General features: G+C 43.9%; 2 protein-coding genes across 4 annotated transcripts; both read right to left on the bottom strand.

Moving 5' to 3' along the window:
- Positions 1 to 2,597: 2,597 nt before the first annotated feature.
- On the bottom strand, positions 2,598 to 4,086 carry LOC128265464 (SET domain-containing protein SmydA-8-like). Its single transcript, XM_053001485.1, has one exon. The coding sequence runs from the start codon at positions 3,809 to 3,811 to the stop codon at positions 2,741 to 2,743; it is 1,071 nt and encodes a 356-aa protein (XP_052857445.1). The 5' UTR covers positions 3,812 to 4,086; the 3' UTR covers positions 2,598 to 2,740.
- A 770-nt stretch (positions 4,087 to 4,856) lies between these two features.
- LOC128265463 (vinculin) lies at positions 4,857 to 14,517 on the bottom strand. 3 transcript variants are annotated; one of them, XM_053001481.1, is made up of 6 exons: positions 14,438 to 14,517; positions 12,461 to 12,605; positions 7,359 to 9,549; positions 6,679 to 6,809; positions 6,216 to 6,614; positions 4,857 to 5,662 (listed from the first exon to the last, which is right to left on the bottom strand). In XM_053001481.1, the coding sequence occupies exons 2-6, from the start codon at positions 12,515 to 12,517 to the stop codon at positions 5,555 to 5,557; spliced, it is 2,886 nt and encodes a 961-aa protein (XP_052857441.1). In that variant the 5' UTR covers positions 12,518 to 12,605; positions 14,438 to 14,517; the 3' UTR covers positions 4,857 to 5,554. The 3 variants fall into 3 exon arrangements, with proteins under 3 accessions (XP_052857441.1, XP_052857444.1, XP_052857442.1); XM_053001484.1 differs by having other exon boundaries at positions 14,340 to 14,454; XM_053001482.1 differs by lacking the exon at positions 14,438 to 14,517 and adding an exon at positions 13,129 to 14,179.
- Between the last annotated feature and the right edge of the window lie 87 nt (positions 14,518 to 14,604).

The raw sequence follows: 14,604 nt of genomic DNA, 5'->3' as shown, positions 1-14,604 counted from the left end.
GTGAATGCCATTCGATTGCAAATTTTATTACGAATTCAACGGTGTATGACATTCTAACATTTGACCATTATTTCCCAGGGTTTTGACACAAAAACCAAGTTTTTAATGTGTTTTTTGGGGTTTTTGGCGATTTTTCAAACAAAATTATTTCTGAAGAGTCTTTTTGTTGTAACTTCGCCAAAATAAGACCCAAAGTCAAAAGAGTTGCTATTTTGAACAGCTGGCAACCTATGCCATCCATCCCTGATCGATTGAAAACAATTAATTTAGTTTTGACAAAAAAACCGAATTTTGAAAAACGTTTTGAAAAAAATTTACTTAGGGCCAAATTTCTGATTTTTTTGTAAGGGGGTACATCATCATTTTTTGCAGAAATTTGACAATCTGAAAAAATTTTAACTGTGAATGCCATTCGATTGGAAATTTTATTACGAATTCAACGGTGTATGACATTCCAACATTTGACCATTATTTCCCAGGGTTTTGACACAAAAACCAAGTTTTTAATGTGTTTTTTGGGGTTTTTGGCGATTTTTCAAACAAAATTATTTCTTAAGAGTCTTTTTGTTGTAACTTCGCCAAAATAAGACCCAAAGTCAAAAGAGTTGATATTTTGAACAGCTGGCAACCTATGCCATCCATCCCTGATCGATTGAAAACAATTAATTTAGTTTAGACAAAAAAACCGAATTTTGAAAAACGTTTTGTAAAAAATTTATTTAGGACCAAATTTCTGATTTTTTGTAAGGGGGTACATCATCATTTTTTGCAGAAATTTGACAATCTGAACAAATTTTAACTGTGAATGCCATTCGATTGGAAATTTTATTACGAATTCAACGGTGTATGACATTCCAACATTTGACCATTATTTCCCAGGGTTTTGACACAAAAACCAAGTTTTTAATGTGTTTTTTGGGGTTTTTGGCGATTTTTCAAACAAAATTATTTCTGAAGAGTCTTTTTGTTGTAACTTCGCTAAAATAAGACCCAAAGTCAAAAGAGTTGCTATTTTGAACAGCTGGCAACCTATGCCATCCATCCCTGATCGATTGAAAACAATTAATTTAGTTTTGACAAAAAAAACCGAATTTTGAAAAACGTTATATAAAAAAATTTTTTTGTCCAAATTTTTGATTTTTTTGTAAGGGGGTACATCATCATTTTTTGCAGAAATTTGACAATCTAAAAAAATTTAAACTGTAAATGCCATTCGATTGGAAATTTTATGACGAATCCAACGATGCATGACACTCTAACTTCCGACTATTATTTCCCAGTCTTTTGATACAAAAGCTGATTTTTTACGCCCTTTTTAGGTTTTTGGAGATATAAGAAAATAAAATATTTCCAAATAGTCTTTTTGTTGTAACTTGGCCAAATTAAGACGCATAGCCAAACCAGTAAGTGTTTTATACAGATGGCGACCTATAAAATCCATTCCGTTCAAGTTACTATAAATTTCATTTTGTTATTATGCAAAAAGCGATTTTTTAAAGCCGTTTGTTAAAAAGTGGTCCATTTTCGCATATTTTTATAAGGGGTTACATTATCCTGTTTTAACAAAATTTGAAAAACTGAACAAATTTTAGCTGTGAATGCCATTTGATTAAAAATTTAATGACGAACCAACGATGTATGATATTCCACCACTTGATAACATTTGATAGCATTTTAAGAGTATTTTTTGTTTAACTATAGCCAAAACAAGGGGTACATCCAAAAGAATGAGTGTTTATTAAACCGATTCTATTTCCCCGATTAGTGCCTAAAATAGTCATTAAAATAGAAAAGAGTATGCGAACCAAAATACTCAACAAATTTTAAATTGTTTTTCATTGTCGGCTGTTTTCTGGGTCTTTCGTTTTAGATCTGTAGAATTTGTGCGCAAATTTTATATTTAAAGGAGCACAAAGCTAGTGAAAACGAGAAGAAATGGAATTAAAATGAATGTGGATTTGACGTGCTACTGGGTCAATGGGGTATTGAAAAGAATTGAGGAATGTGGGGGGAGGCTGTTTTGACGCGATATACGCGATCTTTGACAGCGCCCGAATTCGGATTCGAATAAATGTGTAATGGAATGTGATGTTGTATGTGGCTGGGGCGCCTTCATTTGCGAAGATAAAAGGTATTGGATACTTTATTATGGGGAAATAATTCAGATGGTGTGTGCACCACATTGCATTTTAGGCATTTGCAATTTAACAAGTTGTCACTGGGCAAATTAAAAACTTTTTAATACATGAAATTTTTCAAAAAATTGTGTGTGGTGTCATGCATTTGTATATCTTTCCTCCAGGAATCAATAATCCCGATAACTCTTATGTGAGCTTTTCTTGAGAACAGATAGAGTTTCTGGGGAACTGGAACTGGAACAAAAGATACTACTCACAGCAGGCCGTTCCTCCTTGTAGCCTGTTCTGAGGATCACCTGGCGATCCATCTTGACATCTTCAGGCCCAAGAACTGCTCACACCTTCGGCCAGCTGCCGTGTCTCAATCATTCACTTGGCCGTGTTGATTAATTGCCCATTGGTTGTAAGATACAGGGGCGTGCTGTAAGGGGGTTTCTTTTCAGCATAATACGTACGTCTCTTTTAGAATTTAGCAGGAGCTACCGAGAAACTTCACTTGCTAGGCCAAAAATAAACCCCTCTGCGTACGCCCATGTGATGTGACATTTTTACGGCCCAGCCGATGAAGCTATTTTCGAGGCACTTCTCGGCGATTGCGACACTCACATGCTCCCATTTTTGAACTGCAGTTCGCCCCATTCGCAAAGCAGAGAAATCCGAACAAATCGAATAATCAGGGGGCCCAATAATGGGCCAGCACTCACCGTGGGATCCTGGCAGCGAACGCACTTGCACATGAAGTGCTTGGTCATGCCGAGGAATATCTTCCTGGCCAGCGTCGACCAGAGCAACTTGGCATAGGTCATGGTGATCTCGCCACCGGCCGGAATCCGTTCGGTGGCGCACACCACAATGGTCTCCCCGTTCTCGAAGTGGTGCGCCGCGTTCGGGGTGCACTGGTGGTTGAGCAGCCCGGCCAGCGGAAAGAGGGCCCGCACCAGCACCTCGTGCCCGTCCACGCTGCTCCGGCTCTCGAAGGCGTTCGTGTTGAAGGCGCAGATGGTGCGGTAGAAGTAGTCCAGCATGTCCTGCTCCCGCGGGAAGTGCTCGAAGCAGTCGGCCGCCCGTTGCACCTCCTGCATGTAGTACCGATCCATGTTGGCCTGCATGGCATACAGCAATTTTCGGGCGGGCTCGTCCAGGAAGAAGCATCGCACCACACTGAGAATCCTTAGGGCGCGCGGTTCAATGCGCTGGCTCTCCAGGGGCCGCCATTTGCGGAAGAGCTTGCACTCGAGGTCATGGCGCGGGGATGTCCGGCAGTCGGAGCACACCGGCAGGCCACATCCGGCCGGACAGAGGGCCTCCGGGTCCGTGGAGCCTGGAATCAGCCGGTAGCAGAGCGTACAGGTGCGCAGATTCGTGGACCGATGCGCCGTCGGGCCCACCAGCAGCGTGTGCTCCCGAAAGAGCTCCTCGCCGGCGGCTATGTCCCGGCTGGCGAAGATGCCCCTGCCGGAAATGGGCGAGTCGGCCACCCGCCAGGCGGGATCCTTGGGCCGCAGTTCGCCCAGGTGCAGGTCAATCAGCTCGGCCAACTCCTGCGTGGAGGCACTGATGCTCATCTGGCTGGATGGCTTCGAGGATCGCGGCGGCTCTTCCTCCACCTCCATCTCCACCTCCATCTCCACCTCCACCTCCTTCTCCTGCGGAACAGATGGACAATTGGACATATCGACGACGGCTGTTCTTAGGGCAGCAACTCTCCTCTCTCTCTCGATTCCGCCGATTAACGAAACGCAACTGACCGCCGCCGCAGCGGAAACTCTCCGATCGTGCGAGTTTTCTCGCTTTTCATCGCTTTTCTCGGAGTCCCAGCTAATTATAGTCCCATTATAGATGGGGCTCTCGGATTTCCCAACTGCTCGCTGGACAGGCACAGCTGGCGGATATGGGGCCGTCGAGATATAAACACAAGCCTTTTATTGGCATTGGGGTTAACCCGCTGATGGCGAAGGATAATTATAGAAAATAATTTTATTACATTTAATATAATTGTCTAAAATAATTACTGCGGTAAATTTTGAAATAATTCAGATCTTAGTTAATAAGATTATAAATTGTTGCGCCCATATTTTAAAATGGTTTTATTTTCCAAAGAGAGTATAGGCCAAATGCTTTTCCTTTCATTTCTTTTAATTTAATGAATATAATATTAGTTCAATTTAGATCTTTCACTTACACCACTACGGTATTCTTTAAATAATTTTGGTTTTAGTTAATATTGATAACAAATAGTTTCATGTTCCAAAGTATATATTAGCCAATTAAATTTGTGAATTTTTGTATATTATTATTTCAATTTATATCACTAAGGTGCATTTAAAATAATATAAATTGATAATTTATATATAAATTATTTGTTAAAAGTGTGTGTTCCGGAGTAAATTAAGCCAAATGCCTTCCTTTTTTAATCTAATGAATTTGACAATCGTTAACAAGCCACTTTGCGTATACTTAATGTACACAAAGGGCATTTTTGTAAGCTATGTACGTTTTAGCACATTAAGCCTAGAAGCATGCTATAGCTTCTTTAAAACCTACATACCGTACATGCAATAAGTTATTAAAAAACTAAAAAAAATGTTGCATACTTTTGAGGGTACTCTAACAAACAGCATTACGTATACGCAAACAAAAGCAAAATAAACAAAAACTAGTTAGATATATAAAAATCAATCTTTGACAAACCTCCAATCCATCAATTAACACACGATATTCAGATTTATTTCAATTATATTTTGAACATGACACACATTGTAATTGGGTTACATGTTTGGGCTTAACACATTCGACAACAGGTGTATTCGCAGTTTTAGTGAGTTAGATTTCGAACATAAACTGGACTTTAAAGTTTAACGAGGGTCTCGATAAATGCTTCTGTTAGTACACTACAAATACGAAGGAGGTGTCGATTTAAAATCAAAAATCGAAGGGTAAGCCCACTGCATATGGTCGGTCACTTATTATATACATTGCATTCGCTTAAATCAGACTGCTTTGCTTGTATGTACATATTGCTTTCCAGTTTCTTTCTTCTCTATCCTTTTTTTTATGGTTTTTCGCTTTTTTGTTTTTATTGCACGCTTAATAATTAATTTTAAAAATATCGAAACAAAATTAGAGAAGGAGAACGGAAAAGGGAACAGAATGGGGCGGGACATGAGCATAAGTTTTTTTTTGTAGCACATAATAAATATAATTGCAGGCAGGCACTTACATAACTGAATTTTAGATGGAACATATTAGGGGATTAACATTTAAAATAGAAATCATTAAGATTAGAGTTTAGCTTTATGTATGTTACACAAGGCACGTGGCAGGTGGCATTTGGAGCAGATGGGTGGATGGTCGGAACAGATGGCCTTGCCCCAGCCCCCAGCACTTCTCCATCATCTAGTACTGCGTCCAGTCACCTAGTACTGGTACCAGGGTTGCCGGCGGACCCACTGCAGCCGATTGCTGGTCTGGTCCGATCGGATCTTAATGCTGGCTCCCTCGGCGGCGCGCACCGTCTCCTTCACCTGCGAAATCGAATGTAAAGAGAGGGGATAAGATAAAAACTTTCTATATATAAAGTTAAAAATCAAAATGATCCTATTTATGTTTATATGAAAACCTATATTTTATATAAAGTATCTATTTCACCTGTCGAATATGAGCGATAACTTTTGTACTAACTGTAGTAACTGATAAAATAATGTTATACTTCAAGTTTAAATTGAACATGACATCATAATATTACATACACTGCACACTAAATGGCATTGTTTTATTTTAAAATATTTGATTTTATGTGGAAAATATTCGATTGGAAATGAGTTCCTATTCATTTAAAATGCATTATATTGAAAATTTCTATATAAATTTTATCTAAAATCTATTCCAAAAATATTCGAATAAAAAAATTGTAATAATTTCCTTTTTAAAATAACTTAAAATTTTTAAACTTAGTATGAAATACTTTGATTTACTACGTATTTTTTTGACCACTGTTGCACATTATACCAAGCTTCTACATTTAACAATGTTCTTAGATCCCCTATTGAATATTGAGCATTGAAGACTTTAACTTACGCTCTGCATGAGGTTCTGGGCATTGCCCACCAGCATCTCGGTGGCCTCGCGATCCTCGTCGGATCCCTGAGCGCCCAGCATGGTGGCCTTCACGGTGGACAGGATCTTCAGCTGGGTGCCGATGGTGGGGATGCGCTCGCACACCTGCAGCAGGTTGGTGCGGATGCGGCGGTCCGTGCACTGGCGGGCCAGCTCCTTGGCCAGCCGCGTCACGTCCTCGGAGGCCTCGGCGATCTTCTTGGCGGTGGCGATCAGCTCCCGCTTGCTGCCCCGCGAGTCGGAGAGCACCAGCTCGCTGAGGCGGGCCATCAGGATGGCCATGCGCTTGGCGGCCGCGATGATCTCGTTGTCCTTGGACGACCACTGGCGCACCTCCTGGTGCAGGCCACGGGCGGCGATCTGTAAAGGCAAAGAGGGGTTAGAAAACCATTCAGCACGAAAGCACTAAGGTCTTGAAGCTCACCAAAATCGGCTGATTGGCATGCGGCATCGTGCGGAAGACGCCCTCATCCTCGTCATCCGTCTCCGGCGGCGGCGGACGCACCGGCGCCAATCCCTCCCTGGGCAGTGGAGGACGAGGTGGCGCACGCTCGGCTGGGCAGCGAAATAGAATAGAGCATTGAAAACGATTAAGAACATTAATATTACAATATTAAAATAATTTTTTAGGATTTTTAAAGCCCCCTTATCTATGTATATTTGAAGTATTGACAACGCTTGAGTTACTTTCTGAATAAAATAGGATTTTCTGATCATAACTCAACTGAATTTCTACCGATTTTGATATAGCTTATAACATTTTATAATTTCAGCATTTAATTTGAAACCATTCCACCAGATTTAACAATTATTGAATTTAACAAATGACTTACAATTTGTTACATTTCAATGAAGAAAGCTAGAAAAAAAATAGATGTATGTAAATCTAATCTAAGTACAAAAAAGTACAAGATCCCATTAATTTCCTTTCTAGACCATCCATTTTATGTTTTCTGGTAATTGCAAAACTAAGATCTGAACGATTTCAAATTAAAATGTTATTTAAAAAGCTTTCCTATCTTTGAACAACTTTCGTGGTTTTTAGGGTAATACTGTTATCCAAATACCAGCCATCGAGGACAGTGCAGCATGGCGTCAACTCACCATTCTGATTGGACAGATGCAGGGCGCTCAGCTCCGGAATGGGTGGCGGCAGGGAGGTGGGCAGCGGAGGCGGCTGCGGCGGGGCAATCGCCTCCCGCACCTCGCGCACATCGCCGAGGAGCCGCTGGAAGGAGTTCTTCCAGGCGGCGGCCGCCGCCGGATCGGCAATGTTGGTGGCCACCAGCTTGGCATCCCCCACCATGGCGGGCAGCGACCGCTCCAGCCGATTGGCGGCCGTATTGAGGCGCTCCGTGAAGACGGGGTCCTCCGAGTTGTCCGCCTCCTGCTTGGCCACCAGCAGCACCCGGTTGATCAGGCGGGCGATGTTCGAGGTGTTGTCCACCATCTTCTGCGGCTGCCGGCCGTGGATGGCGTCCTCGCAGAGCTTGGCATAGACCTGCATGTGCTCCTCGGAGGTCTTGATGAAGTCGGCCGGATCGGTGGCCTGGTCGCAGAGGGTGCGCATGCGCAGCACCGTGTCTGCGTACTGCTGCTTGAGGTTCTGCAAGTGCTCGTCAGCCGCCTTGCTGCCCGGGTAGTTCATCCGGATTCGCCCGGCGCTGATCAGCTGGGGCGTCAGCGAGTCCACCTGGGCGGCGGAGGAGAGCAGGATCTCGGCGATCTTCTTGTTGCCGCAGGCCCCACCGGCGGCCACCATGCGCGAGGTCTTCGAGGCGCGGTCGCTGAAGGCCTGCAGATTGTTGGACTTCTGGTTGAAGTTCTGCTCGCGCCCGGGCGTGCCCTCCGGCTGGAGCACCGCCTCCGTGAACTGCTTCAGCGGCGTGCTCACGTCCATAAAGTCCTGCACAATGCGGTTGACCAAGGCATTCTGGATGGCCGCCTTCAGCTCGTAGAGCTTCTGGGTGAGCTGCTTGGCCGCCTGCTTGGCCGCTGGCCCCGATCCGGCCGCCTGGCGCTTGAGCCGCTCCACCTCATCGCACAGCTGCTGGATCTCGGCCTTCTGGTGGCCCGGACAGCCCTCGGCCACCTTGCGGCCCTCCTCCACGATCAGGTTAATGGCCCGCTCACCCAGGCCGCCGTCGTTGATCTCCGGGTGCTGCAGCCACTTGACGGCCTGCTCCAGGCGACCCTGGATGGTGTGGGCCGTCTGCTGGACCCCGGCCTTGTCCACGCCCAGGACCGCCTGGTGGACCAGCGACTGCAGCTGGCCCAGCCGGTCGCGGATGCCGCGGGCCAGCGACTCGGCCTGCGGACTCTGACCCTTGCCCTCCTGCCGCAGCTCGCACAAGGTGTTGGCCATGGTCGTCACCTCGTCCGCCAGCTTGCGGATGGGATACGAGTCCTGGGGCAGACAGCGCTCCGAGATCTCCGCGGCATTGTCGATCACCTGGCGCAGCGCCTTCTCGCCCACGCCGCCGCGCAGGGCGTAGGGATTCGACAGCCACTCGTTGGCCAGCTCCATCTTGTTGGAGATGGCATTGGAGAGCTTCTTCAGCACGGTGAGGTTGTCCAGCTCGCTGGTGTCCTCGTCGTAGGTGGTCAGCTGCAGCACCCGGATGATCTCCTGCAGCTCGTCGCTCATCCTGGCCGCCAGGTAGTTGCGGTTCTCGGCCGCCTCCTCGGCGCCGCGTCCCTGCTGCTCCACAATGTGGATGTAGACCTTCATGCTGCAGATGAGGATGGGCGCCAGGGTCTGCACCTGCTCCAGACAGCGCACCAGGATCTCGCTGTGCACCTGGTGGGTCAGCTCCTTCTCGCGGGCACTCACCTCCCGGTGCACCTTGCTCAGGCAGGGCGAGAGGTCGCGCAGGAACGTGACCAGCTGCTCCATCGTGTTGATCACCTCCGCCACGGCCAGGTAGTCCAGCACCCGCTTGCACTCCTGGATGATCTTGCGCACCTCGCTCTCGTCGAAGCAGAGCAGCAGCGAGGAGGTGCCCTGCAGGATGCCGCGGCTCCCCTCGATCAGCTTCTTGCGCGCCGGACCCGAGTACGGATCCGAGCGGAGCATGTCGGACGCCTCCTCCAGCAGCTGCGAGGCACCCTCCACGCGGTGCAATGCCGACGGCATGTCCTGGCGCAGGATCTTGTCGTCGGAGCTGTTGATCGTCTCGCGGCCCACCTTCACCAGATTGGCCACCGCCGCCGACACCACCTGCACCGGCCGGCTGAGATCGGGCATTGCGTTGCCATCCTCGGCCTCCTCGTGCAGGATGACCAGGCGAGATACCTGCCGGGGGAATAGGGGGGAAACACACTCTTTAGCAAAGGATTTCGATGGCAAATTTAATAGCCTTAAGAAAATTCCTTAAGTTTAGGAAAACTTCCTAAAATATTAACTTCAATGAGCCCACCACAGGAAAAGATTATTTAAAAAATTACTTTCTACTTTTTCTTTATGAAAGGCTCATCATTAAGACCATGTTTAGGAATTTTTCAAAAATCTAAGGAATTTTTTTTTCTAAGTGTAGGTGGTATACGATTTTGTTCAATGGATTATGGGGCATACATGGTTTCCGATCAGTCAAAAACAGGAAATTCTTCCAAGGGGAAAATAGGAAAAGATCGCCCTACCCTTACCAGCATAATAAATATCACTGAGCTTTTTATAAAGATAATGATTTTTAGGCTCTAGAGCAAATATATATAACAGCTTTGTATACATTAAAAATCAGTATACAGAAAAAAACGTTTTGATCTTTATTTGAAATCTTGCAAACAGAACTTTCAACAAATTCATAATACCCTCTTAACTTAAAAAAAAAAGTAATTTGTAGTTTGTTTTCCGATTTAAATCATAACAATCTTATTGTAAACTGAAAAGTCGCATATAAATTTAAAAAATAAATAAAAAGAAAATCGTTTCCAACAAACTTACAACTTTTGCTGTTAATTTAAATTTTAAAACAAAGTGCCCCAAAAATTGTTCTCCTGAAAATGTAAACAAAGAAATTTACACTCTAGTCTCTGGGCAATATTTTTTATTGTTGAATGCTTAGAGCACAGAAAAATCTATCCGTGGCTGAAATTACTTCTCCATTCCTCCTGATTGCTTAATTGGAATGCGTATACTGATTTGTCACTATTAAACGTTATTAGTCGACTCCTCCAGACACGACAAACTCTTGTAATTATTTTCAATCCTCTAAGTCTTCCCTTGCTGCACATTCTTTCTATCAATCGATGCCTCACAAATTAGAGACAAACAATTTGATCTCGTAAAAAGAGTGCGCTGTCCATTGGTGATCAGTGATTTCTCAATACGATCCCCTCCATTCAAGCGCGCTGATTGATCAATCAATTGCAATGGAGTTGTTTATGGAAGCAAAACTGTTAATGATCGCGCTGCGTGATCGCTCAGAAGGCAAACCCACTCGTACTTATCGTAGATCCAACAGCTTCTCGCTCCATTCATTCACATACTCGGACGCTGATTTTGAGGGGCGTGGGTGGCGCCATGGAACGCCACATGGTTTTGGACTTGACATCAGCACCTGCTCAAGGTGGCCATTTGGCCATTTGGCCATTTGGCCATTAGGCTATTTATAGAGAGTGAGCACTAATCTCCACTGAGCCCCATTAAAGCGAAACTAAATCGAAACTAAATCCAAAACTAAATCGAAGCGCGGCTAAGTCGAAGACATAAGACCAAGCTCTTAACTGGTGTAATCCGGGGGATTAGGTGGGCATTACATGAGGCCTCCCTCCTCCTGTTCTGTTGGGCGCCACCAATTAGCAGCAATTGGCCTACTTGACTAACTAATTATGCAATTAAGCAGCACTAGGCAATGAATAATTATGTCAGAGACAGAGACATATGTGGTTTGACTTTATGTATCCATGTGCTGATTGATGTGCTGAATGATCGTTTTTAATTCATTTGTTTGCCACCATACAAAATCGGCAGATGACTAATGCACTGGGCTTGCTTTTTGGCACAGTTTTCAGACCACCAAAATCCTCACTCATCCGCATCCGCACCGATGGATGCCCACACCTTTTGGGTAAAACCGATACAGATGCAGATGTCTGTACACAGATACTCCCACACACCTTTTCAGTCCACAGTTCTCACCTCCTATAGCCTCTGCTTTTGCCATTTGCCATGATTTCATTTTCATGGCTTGTCCGTCGTAAATGTTTTTATTTTGGTTGTATCTTCCCGCTGATGCTGATGCTGTTGCTGTTGTTGTTGCTGTTGCCACCGTTGTTGTTGGATTTTCCCAAACGTATTTTATGCTTTTATTTTTGGAACTCGGCCAAAAAACATTTGTTTTCTTTGCTCCGCCTGATTTTTCATTCTCATTTGTTGCGTTATTAAATTAAAATTCTGCCTGTCCTCAGAAGCTCAGGTTGGCCGCTGGCCTCTGATCAACATTTATTCTTATTATTTCTACCTCATTTATTTTTAGACAAGTTAAGTAACGCCAAACCAACAAAGATCGCCTCCTTTCCGCGCGTTTGTTTCTTGTCGTGATGGAAAACACACAAAAATAAATGGATATACATTCGGGGGGCGATCAGATCGGATAGGATTGGATCGGATCGGATCGGAAAGGGCGGGGTGGACTACATATACGGCATAACACCCAGCACATGCCAAACAGATGCAATTGGAAGATGTCAGGTGCAAATATCAGCTATCGATAAGGGACCGATCAATGAGTGTTGGTGGGGAAAGTGGAAAGTGGAGTCAGTGGTGCGCAGTCAGGTGAAAACTCACAACTATCGATGTTTCTTCTACCACGCAAACATACACTGGGGAAATACGCGATGCCAAAGCAGTTAATATATTCCATTTAGAACATAGGTAGGCAATTAAAAATTTTTATTAGAAAAATGTTTATTCAAATATTAAAACGTTTAAAAACGTCAAATAGATAATCTGAGAATTGTATACCAAAATTTAAAAAATATAATATCTAATATCAACAGGTCTGTATCTCCCAGTATATGTCTGCGCGTTTGTTTCTTGAATATGTCCACTTAATCAACGTTTAAAAACCATGGAAAGTTACCTTCTTGGGCGCCAATTTGCCTACTAGTTATAGCTAAGCGGACAAAAGATTTACTTGAAACAAAAGTTCAGCCCTTTATCCCCAAACCCAAAAGCGAAATCCCCATTGTCACACGATGCTTACCTGCTGGGCGACAGGATCTAATATGCTCTCGATGGTTTTTGTGTGGAAGACGGGCATTTTGGCTGTGCTTTTTCGTCTGCTTCCTTCTTTTTCAGTTTGTTTATCTCAGAGTTGCTGCTTTCTTGTGGGCCAGATCTCTAGTTAACTGAAAAGATACCAAGAAGAAGAAAAAAACATTTAAATGAGCACAAGACGAACTACGAAGACACACAAACATTTCAGGGGTTATCTTTGTGAATTCCATCTAAATTACCAGATAAGCGTAAGTACACGGGGACAAATAATCAGTGCTCTTCTAGTTTATTTCGAAAATAACCACATTTTAAAAGCTTTGCTTCATGGCACGCCATTAAACGATGTTTTCAAAACACCTTGTTACTGATCATGCATTTGTCCAGACAGAAAATATTCGTTTATAGCAACTATTTAATTAACTTGCATGCAAAACTTAAACTGAGATGGAAGTCAATAAGTGAAATGAAAACAGCATCAATTGATGAGCACATAACTATAAGCCTTGTGCCCAATTTGTATTCCGAACGAATTGCTTGAGATTGAATAGCTTGAGGACCTCAGTTAACTATAAGTTTTATGGGGTATCGTATGGAAAAGAAATATATAATGAATCTACAAATTCAAAAAAGTTATTCTTCGGTGTTTGGACAAACCTTTACCCTGCCTTGCATATTTGTGAGTTCCCAAGGGTTTGGGTTTACATACATATCTGTATATCGCCTAAGTTTCCGCTGTTTGTTTCGGTTCTGTTCTGTTGATTTAATTTTGCTTGTTTGGGCGCTTTCGCTTTAATAACGATGACGCATCTCGTGAGGTCACTCGCCAGACTTTTGGGGGATGTCGATATTGGGTATCGGATTGGAAATGGAAATGGAACTGAGCCTGAACCTGGCATTGATGACGCACTAACTGGCCGAGGGTGCGGACCTTAATTGGCCATGATTTACGGCCAAAGGTGGTAAGTGGTAAGAGGAAAATGTGAAATTGGAAATGCGGCAAATTGGAAAGCGAAATCCGCGCCAAAGACATTGAAAATACGACTTCCTCTAGTGGTTAACTAACTGGGCGTTCGGTGCGTGGGATGAAACAGGTCCCATCCCCTCCTCTCCTTTACCCTTCAGTGCCTCTACTTGGAGTACAAAGTATTTCTGGATTTTTAGAACCGAACCTGCAATGCACACACACACACTCGCGGCCAGATGAATATCTAAATATATATGTCTAAATATATAGAAATAGTTGTGATGTACGTCCGCCACTTATGGAATTTTGCTTTCGATTGATTTTCGCCATTCTCAACGCCCGGATCGAACATTTTTGATGTGGATGTGGGCTGGGGTTTATTGACTTTTGTGGCGGTTTGTGGCCATTTATGGCTAACAAATTCTAGCAAATTTTTGCACAAACACACTCGTTCAATTGGAACAGGTTGATCGGCGCAGCTTCTTATCAGAAGCTGTACAAGTGCTGCTGCTTGGTAGTTCCAATGGGGTATCTGATCACATATAACTCTTCCCAGGGAAAATTCAATTTGGAATCGGGAATTGAGAGCTGCTCCCAATTGGGATAGTGATCGCATGCACACAAACACACTCCAAAACTTATGGTGCAACTCGAAAGTCTCGAAATCGAAATCGGAATTGGAATTGAAATCTCGTCGAAAATCAACCACAAAAACTCCAGAACGTGATCTCTCGTTAATCCGGGTTGTTATTGCATATTATTTGACTGCTTTTTTTGGGTGTCAAATTGGGAGTTATTAATCACGGCACCAATACTCTGGCAGCAGCAACAATTGGTTCACACACAGACGCACCACAACAAAAACATAAAAGAAATGGAAAATAAATGAAAAATAACCAACTGAAACACGGCGGACAAATGTTATTAGCTGCTGTTCATCAACAAATAATTCACGGAATGAAATACTGTCTATATGTATGGCGTTATTTTGTTATTTACTTTGTCTGGCTCGATTTTGCTGCGCCCCAACTTTCTTGCCCGACTATTCTTTCAATACTAAAAAAAGATTTCGATTGGGGGGCACACACACACACATACACATACACAGGCGCACACTCAGCCAGTCTGCGCACAGTGGGCCTGATGATCAAAGTGGCGAGAACAAG

This window comes from Drosophila gunungcola, unplaced genomic scaffold (genome assembly GCF_025200985.1).
Source record: "Drosophila gunungcola strain Sukarami unplaced genomic scaffold, Dgunungcola_SK_2 000126F, whole genome shotgun sequence".
Taxonomy (NCBI): Eukaryota; Metazoa; Arthropoda; class Insecta; order Diptera; family Drosophilidae; genus Drosophila; species Drosophila gunungcola.
The sequence above is the reverse complement of the archived record's forward strand: the minus strand, read 5'-3'. Positions and strand labels throughout refer to the sequence as shown.

Coding starts and splice junctions, on each gene's coding strand:
- LOC128265464 (XM_053001485.1), bottom strand. CDS start 3,811: ATGTCCAATTGTCCATCTGTTCCGCAGGAGAAGGAGGTGGAGGTGGAG.
- LOC128265463 (XM_053001481.1), bottom strand. CDS start 12,517: ATGCCCGTCTTCCACACAAAAACCATCGAGAGCATATTAGATCCTGTC. Junction 6,810..7,358: donor GCATCTGTCCAATCAGAATG/GTGAGTTGACGC, acceptor TTCGCTGCCCAG/CCGAGCGTGCGCCACCTCGT. Junction 5,663..6,215: donor CCCAGAACCTCATGCAGAGC/GTAAGTTAAAGT, acceptor TCGATTTCGCAG/GTGAAGGAGACGGTGCGCGC.